The sequence below is a fragment of the Moschus berezovskii genome, chromosome 7, assembly GCF_049115385.1.
Source record: "Moschus berezovskii isolate FMDL1 chromosome 7, NW_MosBer_1.0, whole genome shotgun sequence".
NCBI classification, from domain to species: Eukaryota; Metazoa; Chordata; class Mammalia; order Artiodactyla; family Moschidae; genus Moschus; species Moschus berezovskii.
In genome coordinates this window covers 36,000,824-36,021,550 of record NC_142466.1, presented here as the reverse complement: position 1 = coordinate 36,021,550, position 20,727 = coordinate 36,000,824, and the positions used below count along the sequence as shown (strand labels likewise).

Here is a 20,727-nt window from a genome sequence, read left to right as displayed (position 1 = left end):
ACCATAATAAAACATCACCTTGCACCCATTAGAGTGGCTAAAATCACAGAGACTGACTATGTTGTAGAGTAAATGGGTAAATTTTGTCAACATTTGACCACAAGTCATCTTTCATTGAGTGTTCTGTTATCTAATCACAGTTTATCCAACCGTCTGGTTTCATAACCATCAATGCCTCTTATACTGTTATAGGCCTGGTGCTATGAAATCTTTCATTGCTATCTATTTCCAAATCAGTGGGCTGGGATTCCTATTTAATCAATAAATGATAGACTCTGCCATGCTGCTGACTCAGAGAATCTCCTGACTTTCTTCAAAAGTTTGAGATGGAGAGGCTAAAAAATAAAACTGTGACATCGGCACAGTTTATCATAAAAGAGCTATCATACATCATTAAGGTCAGCCCAAATCTGTTCTGAACTACAGAACTCCCTCCAAGCTCCTGAAACAAAGCCAGGTAGATGTTAGACACTCAGCACTTGAAAGAATGAAGAAACACTAGAGTTCCCTGAGAAAACAGAAACATTAGCAAAGAAACATCAGCAAGATGAGAAATGGGGTTTCTTACTGTTGCCTGCAAGCTTGGGCAGCAGCAGTCCATGTGCCTTTCTGCTCTGTGATCAAGGAGTGGCAGTAGCCTGAATGACGGTGCCACCCAGCTGGGCAGGATTTATTTTTCACCTCCTGAAAAATAGTTGTCAATGCTCACATCATAATGGTCTTTACAATCTAGAGTCTATTTTCAACATAGAGAATCCTGTGAGTCCTCTAAAGAAAATAATTTTGTCACTAGCAAGGAGGTCAGCCCTAATTCCAATTCTCCACTTTGAGAAATGCAATGGCTTCTTATGGGACACGTTGGTAAAGTCAGCCATGTTTTAATTTTACACCTTTAACATTATAATAATTGAATAAAATAAGTAAGCCTCTTTTTAAATTGTAGTGCTTAACTACTGTGTTTTGAGATTTTTAAAACATCAACTGGCCATCTTTTCCTCTTCACCTCAAAGCATAACAGGGCAGGCAGACGAAACAGTAGTGGACAGGGCACCTCCTCTCCCTCTCTTGGGTTTTGATGGGACTTGCTACAAGTAAAGGCGCCTGGCTGCTCGGCCTGTGTCCCACCTTGGTGTGGGGGCTCCAGGATCTCCAGGCAATTCCATCACACTTGTACAGTTTTTGGAGGCTTTCTTCAAAGTGGAAGAGTCCCTTTAATTCCAGTGTGCAGTTCTTTGGGAATGAGGGCAATGGGTCCTATGGGAAGGAAAGGTAATTTAGATTTGACACCCTGTAAATTGATCACACTGTTACCTCTTTTAGGTCATCATTTGCTGAATAGTGTTTGAACTGAGTAAACTATCCCCAAACTTAAAGGCTGTTTTTCGGCCCAGGAAACAGCTTATTGCAAGGTAAGTAGGAAGTGAAGAGATTTTCATACCTGTCTGGGGAAGTGTGAGCCGGTTGTGGATTCCTCCTTATCGGCTTGAGGCAGTTCTGCCACTTTGGTTGTCTTTGGGGGCTCACTAATAATGGATACGTTGGCCTTCCTTCTGCGAGCTGGGGAGCTGTCATCTTCCAGTTTCAGGGAAATCATCCCATGATACTTGAGGAAATCAGCAAACAACAATGAAGACAAAACAAACAATAAGACAGCAAACAAAAACATTTGTTGTAAAAACAGGCAATCCAAAAACTGGATCAAAATAAAGAGATAAAAGGATTTTTTCCTGACCACCCAAGCCTCTAAACAAAATTCAGACAAGATTTTAAGGAAAATATATAAATATAAAAGTTACAAAAGGTAGTTTCACTAGATATTTTGCATCCATAAATACAAAAAATTTAACAGTTCTCTCAGACTCAGACAGAGGAGCCTGGCAGGCCTGGGGGTTGCAAAGAATTGGACATGACTGAGTGACTGAGAACACACATTGCTTACACATATATGCTTACGTTATAGATGATGTCTGCTCTATTTCTATAAACAGAGGATGGAGGAACCTGAAATCAAGAGAGGAAATTAATGGGAAAAAAATTGGCTTGAATAATAATTAGCAATAGGGCAAAACCCTTCCATTAAGATTTTTTAGTAACTAAAAATTTCTAAACATATTTTTAAAAGATTTTCCAGGCCCAAATAATTGGAATTTTCAAAAGTCACTGGACTAATCATAACTTATCAGTGTTGACTCATCTATTCTTAGTCCCAGTTAGAAAAGACATCCTTATTTTTTTGGTACACCTATAGTGCACAGAGGTCCAAGAAACACACACACACACACACACACACACACTTACTCATGAGTATATGCCTGGTGAGAGTGCTATGCTAGTAAGTTCAAAGCCATGGTTTCCACACCCAAATAATCTCATTCTTTTTCAGGACCACGGGTCATTCCCTATCTGTCTTGATCACAAAAGGAACCAAAGCAGAAATCATATGGATGAGTCAGAATATCTATCACTTCAGTCAGTACAAGTTAATGAACTATGCTGATGTTTGTATGCAAAAGCCACTTCACGATACAAGGAACCATGAGAATCTCTATGGCCCCCAATCACTGTGAGAACCAAAACAGCTTCCTCAGCATTTCAGATTACTTATTAAGATCCTTTGATCCTTTTCATATGCACTATACACATCAAAGCCCAGGAGGTCCCCATCCTTACTGTTTTGCCATTCCCTCGGGTCCTAAGCTTCACTGGAGAAAGATCTTCAGAACCAAAGTCCCGCAGGGCGTCACCCCTGGTGACTGCTAGCTGCTTGGAAGCTGGAAGGGGTCTTCTTTCCAGATGAAAGGAACCAGAAGTGGTGGGTGAGGAAGCCCCTGGGGAGAGCAGGTGCCAAATGCCCTTCTCCCATGCACTGGGCATGTTTGGATTGAAGGCATATGAAGGATGGCACTGCCCTGGTGGCACACAAAATGGCAGGTCAGTTCATTTTACACAAACAGGTAAGTGATCACATAGATGAAGCTTGTCATTACATTCAGATGGATGATTTTCCCAATAGATGTTGTCTTGCTGACATTTGCCAGAAACCCCTTTACTCTTCATCAGTTTCCATACAGGAAAGCTATGCCCTTCTGCACGTCTACAGGGTGATTATGAGTCATGAAATTGATTTCACAAACCACAGATGAAAATCATTGTGGTGATTTTATAATCATCCCATCTACTTGGGAAATAGGCTGCCTTCATATCATATCAACAGAACTCCTCCATATTATTGGGTTTATTCCCTGATTAAGTATCATTCCACAAACACTTTTACTTGTTCACCCTCTCCCCAGTCTCCATAGGTAGAAACTGGAATTGTTGGAAGATGTTAGTGAAATCAGATAACAGTTATTCAGATGAGCATTCAACTGTTAGAACAAAGATTCAGTCAAACTTAATGGCTCTCCTTTGATCAGAAATATTGCTGATTAGTATGAAAAAAGTCTAAACCCAGAAGGCACATTTGGATACCTTATATTTCATGTGTCAAGTGTGTACTTCATCTATTTATGTACTTAATGTGACCAGAAAAGTCTATTGGAAAAAAAAAAGAATTTGGTGAAGCAAGGTGGTGCGAAGAGATGTGGAAATATGAGTATGGTAAAGGAAAGAGGAAAGTGTCTATATTTAGTATAGAATGAGAAAGAGAAGTGGAGATAATTAAGCGAAGAAAAATATATGGCCCATAGGGCATGATGGGTGTAAAAATTGGAGTGTAAGACTAAGCATTGTAACTGGACACTTGTCAAATGCTAAAAAGACGAATAAGTAGAGGGTATTTGGCAGGAAAAAGTCAGCGTACCAAGGACTTTGGCTGATCTTTATTTAGTTCACAGGTTGTTCTTTAGCATATACCATCCAGGACCTGTTTGGCTCTGCAACCCAAGGTTATTCATTAATATTCTTCAGCTGCTCCTGAATCCCCACGCCAGCTGCACCTTTCACATCTATTTTCCTCCCATTCCTTCCTCCCTCAGAATTTTCGTGGTCACACTACAGTGAGGGCTCAGATTTTAGGCATTAAGAGCTCTCTTCCATAGAGGAAGATAATTACAGCCCTACAAACTCGGGGCGGGGAAATAATTGTCGATAGATTCTCACCAACATTGTTTCCCCCTTGGTGAGAACAACAAACGGGTAGGAAAAAAAAAACAATGAGGCACTGACTTGTTGCTTTTCTCAAACGATCGTTCTTAGCAGGAGGAAAGCCACATGAAGCAGAAACCAGAATAAAGGGCCTACATCATGACTGAGGTTGCTTTCTTGACAAGAAATTAAGCATTTTGATTTGAAAGCGTTATCCAGCACACTGGCTGTTGAAAGCAAGCAGCTACAGTGCCAAGACTGCTCGTGATTTCAAGATGAGGATCAAAAGAATACCTCCTTTTGAGTCCAAAATTTTCACTGCAGTTTTTGTCTTTGTGCCAAGAACCGCATTCACAGGGGAGTTCAGAATTACTTCAAAGACCTCATCATCTTCCTCTAATCCGTCATAGGTAATTGCTATATTCCACATCTTAGTTGACATTCCTACAAGAAGTAAACATTTTAATTACTCTTTAATTGCTATTTCAATCAACTAGGTGTCAGCGAAATATATTAATTAACATGTCTGCAGCCAAACTGCAGTAGCCTGAGTGAGCCATTGTACTGCAACCAACTTGCTGAAGTCGTGCTGTTCTCCCAAATAATATTAAAAGACCACATTTGTTCCTGGACAATGATGATTCCGTTTAAATGCAAACACTGTAACAAAAAAAAAGCAAGCTGCATTAGGGAAGGGATGAACAAAAAATGGTGAGCTGTTGAGACCCCAAGACTTAATTATTTCCTGACCTGACCCTTCTCATCTTAAGAATAAACAAGTACTGCAATCTTAAAATCTTAAAAGTTTGAAAAATCTTAAGATGTTGATGCAGTCAGAAGTGATTATTGGATGGTACTCCACGCTATTCATGGAACCCTTGAAATGATTGATTTCTAACGACAGCTGCTTCCATCGGCTGCCCTACTTCCTGAGATACTTGTAGCCCACAAACGCTTTTTATGATGATGTAATACTCCAGAGTTTGATATTCTCCTGTGGAGAATTTATAGGCTGAGGGGTTCTAGAAATAGATGGAGCCAATTTTTTTTTTCTCTCTTTCTATCTGCCTCTGTTCATGGAGTTACAATCAAGCTTGGATCACAGTAACTTTGCGAACTTAATACAAAACAGTTTTGATGTTACAAATGTATCTCCAGCCATTCTGTCACCACTCAGATGGGATGCAAAGCAACCCCGGAAACACAAAATATTAATGTTGGAAGAAACTTCAGAGATTGTCGAATCCTGACATTTTCCACGACATGTAGAGCAGGACATCCGCCCCAAGGGTTTATTTAGAAGAAAAAGAGTTGGCAGGAAGAAAAGAAAGTACTGTTTATAGTGGAGAAAGACGGCTCAATTTTAAGGGGAAAAAATAAACGTGTAAGATTCAAGAACTAGGTTTTGAAACTTTATTCTGGGTCATTTACTCATTGGCTATTCAAGTGCTTTTATTTCTATGTGTTAAGTTGCTTCAGTTGTGTCTGACTCTTTGCGAAATCCTGGACTGTAGCCCACCGGGCTCCTCTGTCCATGGGATTCTCCAGGCAAGAATACTGGAGTGGGTTGTCATGACCTCATCCAGGAGATCTTGCTGACCCAAGGATCAAACCAGCATCTCCTGCATTGGCAGGCAGATTCTTTACCACTCCCATGAACTCATCTATATAAATAGTTAAACATTTTTTTTTCTAGCTTTCTCATCTAAAAATCTGAATTCTTTTCCTGTAGTTCTCATCTGCCAACAGATATAGAACAGACAGTATATACTACATGTATGTGGGCTCCAGAGTTGGAAAGACCAGGAGGGAGGAATGGGAAAACAACATGAGCAAAGTCAGAGAGCAAAGCAGAGGCCTTAATCAGAGGGCTGAGCAGAAACGCTGGCTGGAGTAGAGGGGCCTTGCCAGGGAAGGGAGGTGACAAGGCAGCATTGACCCCCTGTAGCCAGACGGCAGAGAGCCCTGGACCCCAGGTGGTCACATTCAGACTTTAAACCACAGGCAACAAGGAAGGCTCTTGAAAATAGGTGTCTGAGAAAACTGAAACTGAAAAGTGTTATGTGGGAAGATTTAGGGGCCCAAGCAGGCAAGCAAAGAAGCTAGAATTTGGGAGTCCACATAGGTAGCTATTGTAATAAACTGGCATGAAGAGAAAAGAGACTTGACAATGAAGAAAGCACATGAATACTAGGGCTTTTAATAATTAGAGAGCTCTTTTGACTTTCAAAGCCCATAAAGTTAAGCAGTGGTCAAATAAAAATCCAATACAAAAAAATTTTTTTCCAAGTCTCAACCATTTGCCCTCTTACTTTAAGAATTTTTTAATTATAGTACCCCCATCCTCCCACCTTTAAAGAAAACCCCTTAAAGTTTTTTAAAACCTTTTGGAGTAGAACCATATAATTAGAGAAAATCTATTCCAAGTTTCACTGAAGTACTTTTGATTTGTTTGCCTGCATTTCAACTCTGTTTCTATTTATACCAGGTGTGCACATAGGACCTACTTTTTTATTTGGTTAATGAGGTTAGAAATAAGAATTTTCTTAGTCTTTCTTTTTCCTTCCTCTTCCACCTTCAAGGTGCAAAGTATTTGTGAAAGCACAGCAATTATAAACAATTTCAGAAGGCTTGAACTGGCCCCCTGTTCCCATAAACAAAAGGTGCTGAGGAGGAAAGAGAAGTGTCAGGTTATGCAGACAGAGCCCACTTTACAGAGTGAGTTAATTCCTGGATATTTTCCTGCAAAACAGATTTCACCATTGAAAGACATTTTCTCAAGGTTTTTTTTGCAAATGCCACATGAGAGAGCTGTTCCTTTGGAAAACATTTTGACTCTAAGGCACGGTGAAGTCTCAATTAAGAATGCAGCAAAGCCTTCAAGAACACCTATTTTAAAGGAAAACAATCATTTTCTTAAGAATATTTGCACTTTGACTCAAGATTAGACACAATCACAGGATGCCAAGTAGTCAGAGTTTGTTTTCGATTTTTCGATTTGGCGCAAAACTGCAAGGCGAGTACAGATGACTAGAGCAAAAAAAGTCCCTCAGTTTCTCTTCAGCTTCCTTCAAGAGCTCTCCAACCTTAAAATATTCACTCTGATTTCTCAATCTCTGTTTCTTCCCCAATCATGGAAGCTGCTGCTTTTAAAGAAATGAACAGATTACTTTGGGTAAAAGGGGTGGGAATGGGGATGATGACATCAGATCTGAAAGAGGTAAGGTTAATAACATGGGAGTAAATCCTGGATGTTCATTGGAGGGACTGATGCTAAAGCTGAAACTGCAATACTTTGGCCACCTCATGCGACGAGTTGACTCACTGGAAAAGACTCTGATGCTGGGAAAGGTTGGGGGCGGGAGGAGAAGGGGACGACGGAGAATGAGATGGCTGGATGGCATCACCGACTCTGTGGACATGAGTTTGAGTGAACTCCGGGAGTTGGTGATGGACAGGGAGGCCTGGCGTGCTGTGATTCATGGGGTCGCGGAGAGTCGGACACGACTGAGCGACTGAACTGAACTGAACTGAACTGAACTGAAATATTTGCAGGATCAGTGGTTGGGGGACATGTAACACTTTCTAAAGGAAGATAACAGTTTATGAAAGTTTCTGGCTAATGAGCTCCAAAACAATGAGCAGCCAAGTGCTGTTTCTTTTTCATTTGTAAACTATGTTTACTTATTTTCTTCAAATGTTTAAATGATCTCTAAACTCTTAACTATTTAGAGCCTCCAGAGGTCTTTAGTACCTACTCAAAACAGCATGCAAACTCTTCCAGAAAAATGGGTATTTCTCTCACCTGGAGGAACCTGCAAGGAGACTGCTCAAAATCCACCCAAAGCCCAAATCACTCCTGATCTTGTCACAAACAGACCTCGAGTAATAAAGATGACATACAACAAAGACTCGTGCCTTTCAAAATGTGGAAAGAGCGAACCTGCCTTAATCTGAAGTACGTACAAGTCACAGTGCAAATGCATCAAGTCCTTTCGCCCTGAGGTTTATCAGAACCAGTGCCTGTGGCAATTCAAGGGTAAACTTCAATCCATAATAGGAATAGTTCTTCTCACCCAGGGCGGTCAGGCTGAGGAACAAACTGCGGCAAGTCAGAAACTTAAGCATCATAGGAAGGAGGCCAATAACAATATTGGGGTTGTTGTTGTTCAGTCGTCCAGTCGTGTCTGACCCTTTGTGGCCTCACGGACTGCAGCATGCCAGGCTTCCCTGTCCCTCACCTTCTCCCAGGGTTTGCCCAAGTTCATGTCCATTGTATCAGTGATGCCATCCAGCCATCTCATCCTCTGACACTTTTTTCTCCTGCCCTCAATTCTTTCCAGCATCAGGGATTGTTGCGTGTCAAATGTGAGGCTCTTTGTTATAGGTTGTGTCACTCAGAAATCCCTACATTGGAGTCCTAAACTTATTTGGCAATAAGGGCATTACAGATGCAATTCACATGAAGTCATACTAGAGTGGACCCCTAATCTATTATGACTAGTGTTGTTATAAAAAGCAGGAATCTGGACACAGACACACACAAGAACGCCTGATTGAGACAAAGGCAGAGATTGGGTGATACAGCAGAAACCAAGGACGCCCAGGGATTCCAGCAGAGCATCAGATCATGGAAATGAGGATGGAGCAGACTCCCTCTCAGCCCTCAGAAGGAATCAACCCTGCTCACAACATGATCTTGAATTTCTAGCCTCCAGAACTGTAAGAAAGCAAATTCTTATTTTTAAGATACCAGGTTTGTGATACTTTGTTAGGACAGCCCCAGCAAGCGAATATAGTCACCAAACATCATACAACTTGCAGCCATGTCCGACTGTTTGTGACCCCATGGATTGTAGCCCGCCAGGCTCCACTGTCTATGGAATTCTCCAGGCAAGAATACTGGAGAGGGTGGCCATACCCTTCTCCAGGGAATCTTCCCAACCCCAAGATCAAACCCAGTTCTTCCAAACTGCAGGCAGATTCTTTACTGACTGAGCCACCAGGGAAGCCTGAACTGCAGAAAGGCATTCTTTTCTATGTTTAATAGTAAGTTATCAGTTTTGAAATGGTGATGGTATTCAGGCAATTTTGTTTTGCCTTTGCCAAAACATCATGGGTCAGTGGAAGACAATGGCAAAAGTTTTGATCAGATGGCTGATTCCCAGAGTACAGAACACGTCCTCTGCAGGAGAGCATAAAAGTACAAGCCCTGGCTGCTCTCAGAGCCTGTCCATTCATCCCTGGGCTGGTGATCGAGGTCTATCCCAAACAGAGGGTAAGAGAGAGAACCATGCAGGACAGTGAGGGAGCTACCAGCCCCCATCTTTAGCAGCCAGGGAAAGGGGGCATGGCTTCTGCTATGGTGCTCCCTCCAGGCACAGTTGCCAAAAGTATGTCTGTCTTTTGGGCTAAGTCCCCCTTCTTCTGCTGCTCTCTCCCCTAGGAAGTCTTCCAGGATTTTTCTCAGCCAGAACAGTGGTGCATCCTTGGGGTCCCAATGCCCTCTATCAATGAGTTGTTCTCATGCCTGTATTTCCCAAAGGATAGAACATTTGTGGGGGCTTCCCTGGTAGCTCAGCTGGTAAAGAATCCATCTGCTATGCAGGAGACCCCAGTTCAATTTCTGGGTAGGGAAGTTCCCCTGCTACCCACTCCAATATTCTTAGGCTTCCCTGATGGCTCAGATGGTAAAGAATCTACCTGCAATGCAGGAGACATGAGTCTAATCCCTGGGTTAGGAAGACCCCCTGAAGAGGGGAATGGCTACCCACTCCAGTATTCTTGCCTGGACAATCTCCATGGACAGAGGAGCTTGGCGGGTTATGTTCCACAGGGTCGCAAACAGTCAGACATGACTGAACAACAAAACACAGCACAGCATAGAACATCTACGAGAGTAGGCCCCATGCTTTTATATTCATTTTGCACCTAGCAAAATTTTTCCAAAGGCCTAAAGCAAAATAGGTGCTATCTAACTAAATAATAATTTTCCATGAAAGCTGCTCATATCAAGCTATTCCAAGACAGATAATTTAGAAATGCCCTTTAGGAATCCACATGACTATAACATTCTGAAATTTTCCATCAAAATATGAGGCAATTACATTATTTCATCTTTGTGTCAGACCTTTAAATCATTTTTTTTAATGGAATTTCTTCTGGATTTTTGGATGTTTGCTTTAATATTTTATATATTTTATTTGTTATGATCTTTCATCTCATTTAAAATAAATATCCACTAGTAATAAAATAAAATATGAGGCACAAAACGTCAAGGCCAAACTGATCTCTCTGGAAGCGAGGTAATACTGTTCCTTGAGGAGTTCTGGTTGGCTGAAGTTGCATAATAGTCTGTCTTTCCACAATCTCTAGACTGTCTTACAAAAACATGAAACAAAGTGTAGACACACAATGTACCTGGGTCAAACTGAACCAGCTTAGATGGAGTCATGGTGAAATCCTTTCCAACTGTAGCTGACACTTGGTTGACCTTAAGAGGGGAAGAAAAAGAAGACATTCTTTTAACAAAAATATGCTGTGATAGAGAAATGCTGAGTCTAGTCTCATACTAGACTAACTCAAGTTCTTAAATCTGTTTCTAACATAAACTATTTTTTATTATAATACATCATTTTGGATCCATCTTCCTTAAAGTTACCTTTTTTCCTAGACTAATATCAATTGAAGTACATATAAAACTTTTTATTTTTTGGCTTCTCCTTTATAAATAATTCAGTTGTTGGAGAAAGTTGTGAATTTTAAATAATATTTTTCTCTTTGCTACAGATACCATTTTATTCCATGGCCTTCCCTCTACCCCAACATGGTCCTAAAATCACGCCTTTGAGGAAAGGAAGGGGACAGAGGAGAGAAGGGAAAGTGGGCTCTCCTGACAAATAGAGTGCAGCTCTGTCAGTCAGTTGGAGGGATCCCGTGAGCTCAGAGCGCAGCCTTCAGACCAGATGAATGAAAACAAGTCCGGTCCATTCTCCTGTCTGGATGAAGCCATTCCCCTTCACAGACAGGAATGAGGGCTCTGCGGGGATGATGGACCTGAGGAACAGCCACACAGAGGCCACCCACACCCAGAACTCAGGGCTTTAGAAATTCCTTCAAGTAAGTTGTTAAAAAAAAAAATTTGCTCTAGTCTAAAGAGACTACTGGCTGCTCCCCTGTTCCCCTTCCCTGGGGCTGAAGGACAGAGATGATTTAAGGACTCTGACATCGTACCCTTAACTTCCCTCGAGGAGCCTAAATATATGTGAAGAATACATATTTAGTTTGAAACATGGTTGAAAAAGAGTGAAAAAGAGGCTTCAGCTGGTTTGAAAAAGAGGTCATTGAATGAGATGTTTGGGAAAGTGGGTTACTCATTTCTTCACTTTCTTACAAGGGACGAAGGGCACAATTGAAAATGCACAAATTCCTATTTCTTTGGTCTCAGACACGATCTCCATTTCTACCAAAGGCCCTAACATCTGCCAGTGGTCTGCAGTGGGAATGCTCTGCTCAAGAAGAGTACTGCCAGGTGAATAACGATGCACATGGAAGAACCAACATGTGGACACAGTTTGGGGAGGAGAGGGTGGGACGAACTGGGAGAGTAGCATTGACATGGATACACTACCAGTGTAAAGCAGCTGTATATACTGATACACTGACATATATACACCAACGTGTGTAAAATAGATAGCTACCACGTGTCAAACAGACAGCTGCTGTATAGCATAGGATGCTCAACTTGCTGCTGCTATGACCTAGATGAGTGGGCTGCAGGTGGGAGGGAGGGAGGAAGGTTTAAGAGGGAGGGGATATATGTATATATATGCAGAGTTTATTCACTTTGTTATACGGCAGAAACTAATGCAACATTGTAAAACAATTATACGCCAATTAAAAAAAAGAGTACTGCCTCCTAAGCCCCTATTTGCTCTTTCTCTACGATGCCAAGGCTCCTCCCGAACAACCTTTCCCTGTGGAAAGGCAGCCCATTGTACACCTGTACCCACCATATGCTGGGAGTTACACTTCCCCGTGTGGTTCTTGCATGTGCAATTACCTAGTATTTACCACCACTGAGTTTACAGAATCCTACGTGGGAAAAGAAATGTGCTAAGGTGAGGTGTTTGCAGCAGCCAGTCCGGTGCAGGTTGGTGATTCAAACCAAGGCAACAACAGAGGGTAGAAGCACTTTCTTAAGCAGCCAATCAACTCCGGTCTAAAGTGGCAGGCTGTGCTGTGGGCAGAGTGGTCCCTGAAAGACTGTTTGAGAAAGGCCTGCAGACACAGCCGGCAGCTTGACTGTGCGCGCTCAGCTTCAGCAGACAAAAGATTCCCTGTCACACCAGGTCTGTTCTTCCTGCCTGGCAGGGTGAACAGTTCTGTGGCCCAAAACTCCAGACTAGAGCATATGGTGCTTTCTCTGGAGGCCCAGAAGATTATTAGGAAACCATCCACGCAGTTTTCTTTTTCCATAACCAATGTACTGGGAAGTTATAGGGGACACCAAGTTATCTGATCCTTTAACAATCATAAAGCACCCATAGATCAGGAAAACAGAACCTATGCCCACTGGAAAGATAAATGCTGAGTCTGGTATATAGTATAATCTACGTGCACAAAGTTCTGAAGGTGATCTGAACTTATTATTGTAATTGAGACTTCACTGTGATGGCATTTTCCCCCATAACCTAATATCACTGCTTTTTTTTTCCCTTTAGATTGAGGAGGAAGTTTTCCCAGCATTAGTATGTACAGGCTTTTCATGCTCGCATTCTCCCAATGTGCTGTTTTTCTAGAGACTCCTTAAAAACCCTTCCATTCTAGAAGCCATGGTTGTGCTCCATGTTCCACGTCAGTGGAAAGAAATATCAGGTGACTAGTCCAAAATTAATTATTGAAAATTTCTTATATTTCAGGGTGCCTCTATTGCTACATAGCCTCTTAATTTTGCATGACTTGGGTGATGCTTAAGACAGGTGTAATCCCTGATTTTTCTCATTCACTGAGACCATAGGAAGTGATCTTGGTGCACGCTAAGAGAAAGCCATACAGGGACTGAAGTTTGTAGACAACTTTCCTTTCCAAAGCAGAGTTTGGCCCAAGTTCACTAAGTTGGGTAGATCTTATGAAATCAAACTTCAAGAGTTAAAGACCAAATTTAAAAACTAAAAATGGGTTAGAAATAGCATATGTAGGAGCTAATATACCTTGATAAATGATGGAGGGACAAAGAGGTTTTGTACTTAGACTCTGGAACACAGCAACACTTCTGCAGTTTGCAGCTTCCTTAGTTACTCTGAGTTTCTCTAAGGAAATAGTCAAAGGCACCAACCAGCAACCTAGGCTTTAGCTTGAAAGATGATAGTTTAGAGTTGTTACCTGTACACTCACAAAGGCCGAGTCCATGGAATATCCCCTTCTGGTAATTTCCAAGGGCAAAATGCCCATATTCTCACAGACCTCATATTCAGTCCGCGACCACTCAATATGAGACCACTTCAGTTCCAAACTATGCATGTAAGAAAGAAAAAAGAAAATCATGAGAAATGCAAAGTGGAAGCCTGTGGGGCTTCTCTGCTGGGTATAAAACAACCACTGGTCCAAACTGGGAGAAAAAAGTGGTTCATCAACCTACACCAGTGCTACAAACTCCATGCATATGTTTGGTACCTTTTAGTTCACAAAGAACATCTACTAGCATTATCTCATTTGTTACTCTCAATACTGCTATGAGGTAGACAGAGCATATATTAGAATTCTATTTTATGAATGCAGAAATAAGATTAAAAGTCTATCCAAGGTCTGGGGTTATCAATGATAAAGGAAGGGACTCAAACTTGAGAGTGTTTGGAAGGGAAAGGAGCAGGTGGTTAAGTTCAAGGAGATGTTCATTTTTGGAAAGGACATTGATACAAAACCTCTCTCCTATATTTTGCCCTCCTTCAATGGTACAACAAGATCATTTCCAGGCACAGATCTTATCTAAACACAGGTTCAGTTTAATAACAAGATGTCTTTGAGGAGTGTCTAGGAATTAGAATGTGCACATATTTTACAAGTTTATCCATCCCTCCTCTGTGTATATGAAAGGACTATACTAACATATAGCTTGATTGCAGCTATACAACTGAATAAACCTGGTACAGAGAGAATGCTCTTTTTTCCACACTATGTTTAGTGAGTCCGAAACTTGATAGAAACTGACTTCTTTAATCCTCATAATGCAAAGAGGTACTTTTTTGTCTTTTTCCTTTTCTTCAGAAAAGAACACTGAGTTTCAGTTCAGTTCAGTCCAGTTCAGTCACTCAGTCGTGTCCGACTCTTTGTGACCCCATGAATCACAGCATGCCAGGCCTCCCTGTCCATCACAAACTCCCAGAGTTCACTCAAACTAATGTCCATTGAGTCGGGGATGCCATCCAGCCATCTCATTCTCTGTCATCTCCTCCTCCTGCCCCCAATCCCTCCCAGCATCAGAGTCTTTTCCCTTGAGTCAACTCTTGGCACGAGGTGGCCAAAGTATTGGAGTTTCAGCCTCAGCCTCAGTCCTTCCAATGAACACCCAGGACTGATCTCCTTTAGAATGGACTGGTTGGATCTCCTGAGCTTAGAGAGGTTAAATAACTAGCTCGAAGGCAAAATGCTATGACAAAGCTAATAGACAGCAGAGATAGAATCCTTAGCATAAATCTGAAACCAAATGTTTTGTTCCTTCTCTACCATTCTTCTTCCCAACTAAAGTTCTTCATGACTCTTGTGATCTGAGCTCAAGCAGTGGACTACAGTTTTATCTTTATCCTGAAATATTTCCCTTTTTGAGGTGAGAAAACTTGAAATGGTTCACCTGAACAGTTCTCTTCAAAGCTTTCCTTACATTTTTTCACCCCCTGTAAACTTCAGCAACATTAAAGACATGAACAGTTTTTACTATGATCATTTAAGTCACTTCCATTGTTTTGGTTTAATTCATTTTCCTTTCACTCTCCATTCATAAAACCCTCAGAGTTTGTCTTACTGTATTCCCAAACTTTCACTTCAGTTCAGTTCAGTCGCTCAGTCGTGTCCGACTCTTTGCAACCCCATGAATCACAGCACGCCAGGCCTCCCTGTCCATCACCAACTCCCAGAGTTCACTCAAACTCATGTCCATCGAGTAGATTCAGGTCTTTCCTCTAGACTTTTACATTTACTTCTTACAGTGTTTTTCCTTGCAGAGCTAGAAATTCTGGGTGTTACCGAGTAGAGCGTGAAGTTCACAAATTTCAAAGAACACGCCACACTTTCCTGGAGATCATTCCTAACAGAGAGTAATAAGTTTGTCCTCTAATCAACCCTTTATGTCCTTATACCAGTCATGTGTCACAGTCACATCCTATATATTAAGTTCACTAGCAAAACAAACTCAACAGCACTGTGTTCTACTCTACCGACCAGCAGCCAGTGAGACAATGGTAGTGTGGAAGCATGGAATTAGTCCAGAGGTTCAAGAATTTATATTAATGTATATGTTTATTCAATCGATAGACATGACATTTATTGTTACTGGCATGCTGGGCTTCACAAAATTTTGACATAAAAGTAGGATACTTATATTAAATAATATTGGGTACCTTATGGGCCTTGATGAAATCAATTTCAAATCTGACAGGAGACAGATCAAGAAAGAAAGAAATGACAATGCTTAAAGAATCACAAGATAACAAGCAACACGGATGTTATAAATGCCAATAGAAATAACACGTTGCAAAGAATTCCTAAAGGATCCAGCCAGATAAGAAAGGGAAACAAAATCAACAAGAATGATTGGAAGAGAAAAACAGAAAACAGGAAGGAAAAGGGAGCAGTGGGAACCAGTGAAATAAATACACAGGGATGGATTTCAACTAAGTCTGCGTAAGGTTCAAATGAGTTTCAAGGTTCAATCTTCTAAGAATCTATGCATTGCTAATGCTAACCACGACCAGCAAAAATTCATCAATGTCACTCTGCAGGTCCAGATGACCTTGAGGCCTAAAGTGAAGTGTGATTTGATTGCTGATCTAGATCCATAAGGGGATCATGCAGAGTGACATTCCGTTTCAAAGCATTAAGGGTTTTGGTGTTTGGGAACGTGCACACATCACCCTGATATATCATTGGAATGCTGCATGATGCTTAGAGGTTAAGGTTGTAATTACACAATGTTCCATTTCACTTTCTTAAAACTATTCCCTGCAAATAATACATACCTATTTAAAAGCTACGAAATTTAAGCCAGGCTATATATTTTTCAGAAAAATATTTAAATCATGAGGCACTTGCATACCCAGAGGATATGTGTGACACATGCTTTGAAAGTGTTTTCTGTTTTCTGCAGTATTGTATTTAAGAAGGCCTTTCTACACTGAGCCTACGGTTGCTTAAACTCTACACAAATCCTTGAAAGAAAAGTAAGAGGTGTGGTCAGTCACCTGGGACTTCTCCCTGCAAGTAGCCACACAGATATATGTTTGGTATCATGTAGATAACCAGATGCAGAAGCCCATGAGAGAATTGTGGAAAGCTCTGGACTGGGAGGTGTCAAGCTGATAGGGGCTGGTTCACATCTTCACATTTTAATGATCCCCCTCTTCTATTATCATAAAGTTAAGCTCGTTCTGAAGTCAGAAATGAAGTTTACAGACATACTTTCTGTGAAACCCACATGGCAATCATTGTAAGTCAGCAGGACACAAGAACTCCTCAAGCCCTGAGGTCAGGATTTCTAGGCCTTGGAACTACTGACATTTGGGCCCAGGTGATTCTTTGTGGTGGGAGGCTGTCCTGAGCACCGCAAGATGTGTCCCAGTGGGGACTTCCTCACTGATCTAGTGGCTAAGACTCTGCCTTCCAATGCAGGGGCACAGGTTCTATCTCTGGTCAGGGGATTAAGAGTCCACATGCTGCGGCGTGCAGGACAACAACAACAAAATGTTTAGCAGCATCCCTGGGTTCTACTCACTAGATCTAATAGATGCAGCCATGCCATTCCATTCCAGTGACAACAGTCAAAACTGTTTCCGGACATTTCCAAATGTCCCTCACGGGGAAAGTCATCCCCAGGTGAGAAACCTTCCTGAAGTGATTTCACAGACTCATCACAACAGAAAATTCTATTTAATCTATAAGCCAAGTTTTGGTTCTCAACAACTATCGTGAATGAAAGACATAGTCTGCGGGGTCTCCCCAGACTATTTAATTTCTATTCCTCCATCCTATGTCTTTCATGATATAGGGCCCAAACCATCACAATACTGTAAAGTAATTTTCCTCTAATTAAAATAAAAATTAAAAAATAAAGGCAACAGTACCCAGCATATGTAATAAAAAGATATAACATCTCACAGGAAAAATAAACTAAATGGGATGAGACTTCCAGTTCTTCTTTCAAAGACAAGACAAACTGTTTAATCACCCAATTTAGCAGTCCACCTCCAAAGTCCAGCATATGTGATCCCCTTTAATCTGATTAACTCTCATTTTCCAAAGTACGTAAAACATACTATTTAATTCCCCTAGGTACTAAGGTAGTTAGCTAAGTACCTAGGTAAACAGGGGTCTTTAGTTCACTGATGTGTCACCAAGTGCCTTGCAGGGTGACTGGGACATAGCAAGTGCTCAATAAATATTTGCTCAAGGAAATAATGAACTTCATTCAAGCTACTGTTTGAAAAGCTAAATTGACCACTGAAACTTTGTTTCTTCCCAGCCCAATTTACATATTTCACATAATTTGAAAAGGAAAATTCTAGGCCGGATGACCCTCACATGTTTTTTCTAGCCCTGACTTATTCTGGATTCTTTAGGTCACACTGGATTGTATTATCTCGAGAGAAAGATGGCATTGGTAAATGAGCATTCTAGCCTAAAGCATGATGTCTTATTTTCTAAGGCACATGCATGCTTCCCAACACTTGACAGGATCTAGAAACAGCTTTATTTCTCATAATGGGAGGAAGGTGATACTGGTATTTAGTGGGTGTAGTCCAGAGATGTTGCTAAATATCCTTCAATGTACAGGACACCCAACTCACCCTCCACCCAAGCCCCACAACAAAGAATTGTCTGGACCAAATAGTCAAAAGTGTTGAGGCAGAGTCAAAAATGTATACTTTCTGATATTCTATTTTGGGCTGTTGTAGCTCAGTCACTAAGTCATGTCTGACTCCTTGCGACCCCATGGACTGCAGCATGCTAGGCTCTCCTGTCCTTCACCATCTTCCAGAGTTTGCTCAGATTCATGTCTATCGAATCGGTGATGCTATCTAACCCTTTTGTGGCTACTTGGTTCATTTATATGAAGAAACAATGAACCACAAGAACCATTTGGGATTAAACTCTATCTCGGGATTTGGGACATTAATCCAGGTTAACAAGCAAACGTAAAAAAGGTACTTGGCTGCTCTCTGCCTCAGGTTCCTCGCTTCCCCAAGTACAATCATGATGAGTCTGTACTTCAAAGAGGTTGAATGAACCTTAATGAACACTCATAAAGTACTCTGAGCTTCTCAGTGAAAGGTTTTATAGTAGCTAAAACGGTGATTAAATTATTCTTATAACTAGATCGTCACTTATAATCAAGTAGCATATGACTTAAGAAAACCAAAATGTTAAAAAATATTTTCTAAGTATTCAATCCAAGACTTATCAATTCAAAGAGGATGCTATTAAGCTCCATAAAAATGCTATGAACACCTGTGTTTTCCTTTCTGTCTTTCTCTCATGATAATGGGGAAACAGTGTTTAGCCAGGAAGCAGCACAGTGAGTACCCCAAACAAGTGCTTTGGAGTCAGACACATCTCATAACCACTTATTAGTGTGTGATTATGGTCAGTTACTCCGTCTCTCTGGACCACAATTTTCATCATCTGTAGAATGAGGGAAATTATAGTCATGTAAAATGATGCAAATTAAAATTTGCTAATATGTATAAAGCACCTGTACACAGTGGGTGCTTAATAAGGGCTATTTCCCTTTCCTTCCTCTGTGGTTTCTTAGATCTAATCGAGAGACAAATACTTTAACTTCTGGCTTGCGGGTAACATGAAAGCTTTACCTAACCAAGAGTTTCAACCTCTTCCCCTATAACGTGTTTCATAAAAGTTGTTAAAGCATTACTAAGTTCGCCTGCTAGGGAGGAGAAGGATCAAGGTGCTTGGAATCATGGAGCAGCTGGGGAAGCAGCCGCTGAGTTATGAAGAACTTCAGCAGAGGTCAACTTTGGTTTTGAAGTTCACCTTTTCTGCAGTGGGTGCAAGAAAGAGGTCAACACGGAATGCATGTTAGGAAACTGCCTCGGTCAGACGTCAGCTTCATTCTGTGGGCTGCAAAGGTGTTTCTGATGAATGATGTGCTCCTATGTGACAGAGTTTGGGTGGGATGCAGACCATCTTGAGATTCACCCTGGACATGAGAACGGCATGCTAAGGCATGTGCCAAGAAGATGAGCACTCACACTGAGGTCAGGAGGTCATCGTGCACTGTGGGCTCTGCCATTTATTCACTTAATGGCTGCTGGCCTATTACTTAAATGCTTTGAGCCTGATTTCCTTATCACCCTCAGAGAACTGTTTTGCAGATTAAAATGGAAAACATATGTGAAAGCACCTAGCACAGTGCCTGAAATTTAGGCACTTAACCAAATCTAAATTTTGATGCAAATTCCCATGGATTTCAACGTTCTATAGTAATTTCTATTTATAAATGTCTCCTAAATGTATCACATGTCAAGCTTGTGCCGTGAGCTATTCTGGGACAGGGTGGTCTTGGTTTTATAATCAAATCATACTGAGATATGTTGCATACTATATCCCTCTCCTGAAGATTCCCAATGCACACACGCAACTCTGTGACCTTGGCAATGTGATGCATTAGTGAGTCATAATAACTTGATCACATCAAGATTTCCTAACACCATTTCTAATGGAAAGTCTATTGACCCTTCAGGACTGATGCACCATAGAAATGCTGCCGTAGCAAAAACTTACTAGCAATCAAGTCTCTGGGTCAATTCTCACTGAACATGAGTCCTCCTTATTCTATAAAGAGCCTCCTTTCTGCTCCTGGTTGCATCCACCAGTTCCTTTAGCTTCATTGCAGAATGGTTTCACCCCTTGAACTATACAGAATATTAACCTATTAATCCTAAGCCAAACAAGAACACAAAGTTCACTGCATTCAGATTATTAACAAGAATATGGATTGTTCACTTTGTGAATGTCTCAGAGTCCATTTCTAACTCATGGGGGGCCTTAGCTGGCCACCAAAGGCCTCTGGGATACTTCTTCAGTCAATCGTTGTCCCCCACATGAATGCACAACAATAGTAATCACCCCTGCAGGTCGTGTTTGTCAAGGACTTTAAATAGAAGCTCCCACATGTTTTACCTCATTTGTTCCTCTAAATAAACTGTAATACTGCCCCCAATTTACAGATGAGATAACTAAGATAACTAAACACTTGACCTAGGTCAATGGCAAAGTCAAAGCCCAAACCCTGTTCTTTGGCTCTGAGTTCAGTGGTTTACTGTATATTATCTATCTCATTATCCCCAGTTCATTAGCCATGGAGTACACACTCATATTGAGACCTGTAATCTACATGTAAGCTCCTTGAGG

The 20,727-nt window shown here is 41.2% G+C and overlaps 1 protein-coding gene across 6 annotated transcripts in view; it reads right to left on the bottom strand.

Annotated features, from left to right (window-relative positions):
- FREM1 (FRAS1 related extracellular matrix 1) overlaps window positions 1–20,727 on the bottom strand; it is a 208,247-nt gene that overhangs the window by 17,341 nt on the left and 170,179 nt on the right. For 5 of the 6 annotated variants that reach the window (XM_055428202.2, XM_055428203.2, XM_088837897.1 and 2 more), the window contains 8 exons: window positions 13,471–13,600; window positions 10,507–10,579; window positions 4,381–4,530; window positions 2,671–2,909; window positions 1,954–2,001; window positions 1,439–1,603; window positions 1,126–1,254; window positions 569–684 (listed from right to left, as the gene is read on the bottom strand). In XM_055428202.2, the coding sequence (XP_055284177.2) occupies window positions 569–684; window positions 1,126–1,254; window positions 1,439–1,603; window positions 1,954–2,001; window positions 2,671–2,909; window positions 4,381–4,530; window positions 10,507–10,579; window positions 13,471–13,600 (1,050 nt within the window). Of the gene's footprint in view, window positions 1–568; window positions 685–1,125; window positions 1,255–1,438; window positions 1,604–1,953; window positions 2,002–2,670; window positions 2,910–4,380; window positions 4,531–10,506; window positions 10,580–13,470; window positions 13,601–15,701; window positions 15,733–20,727 lie in introns of those variants that run through there. The other variant, XR_008686234.2, reaches the window with a different exon arrangement.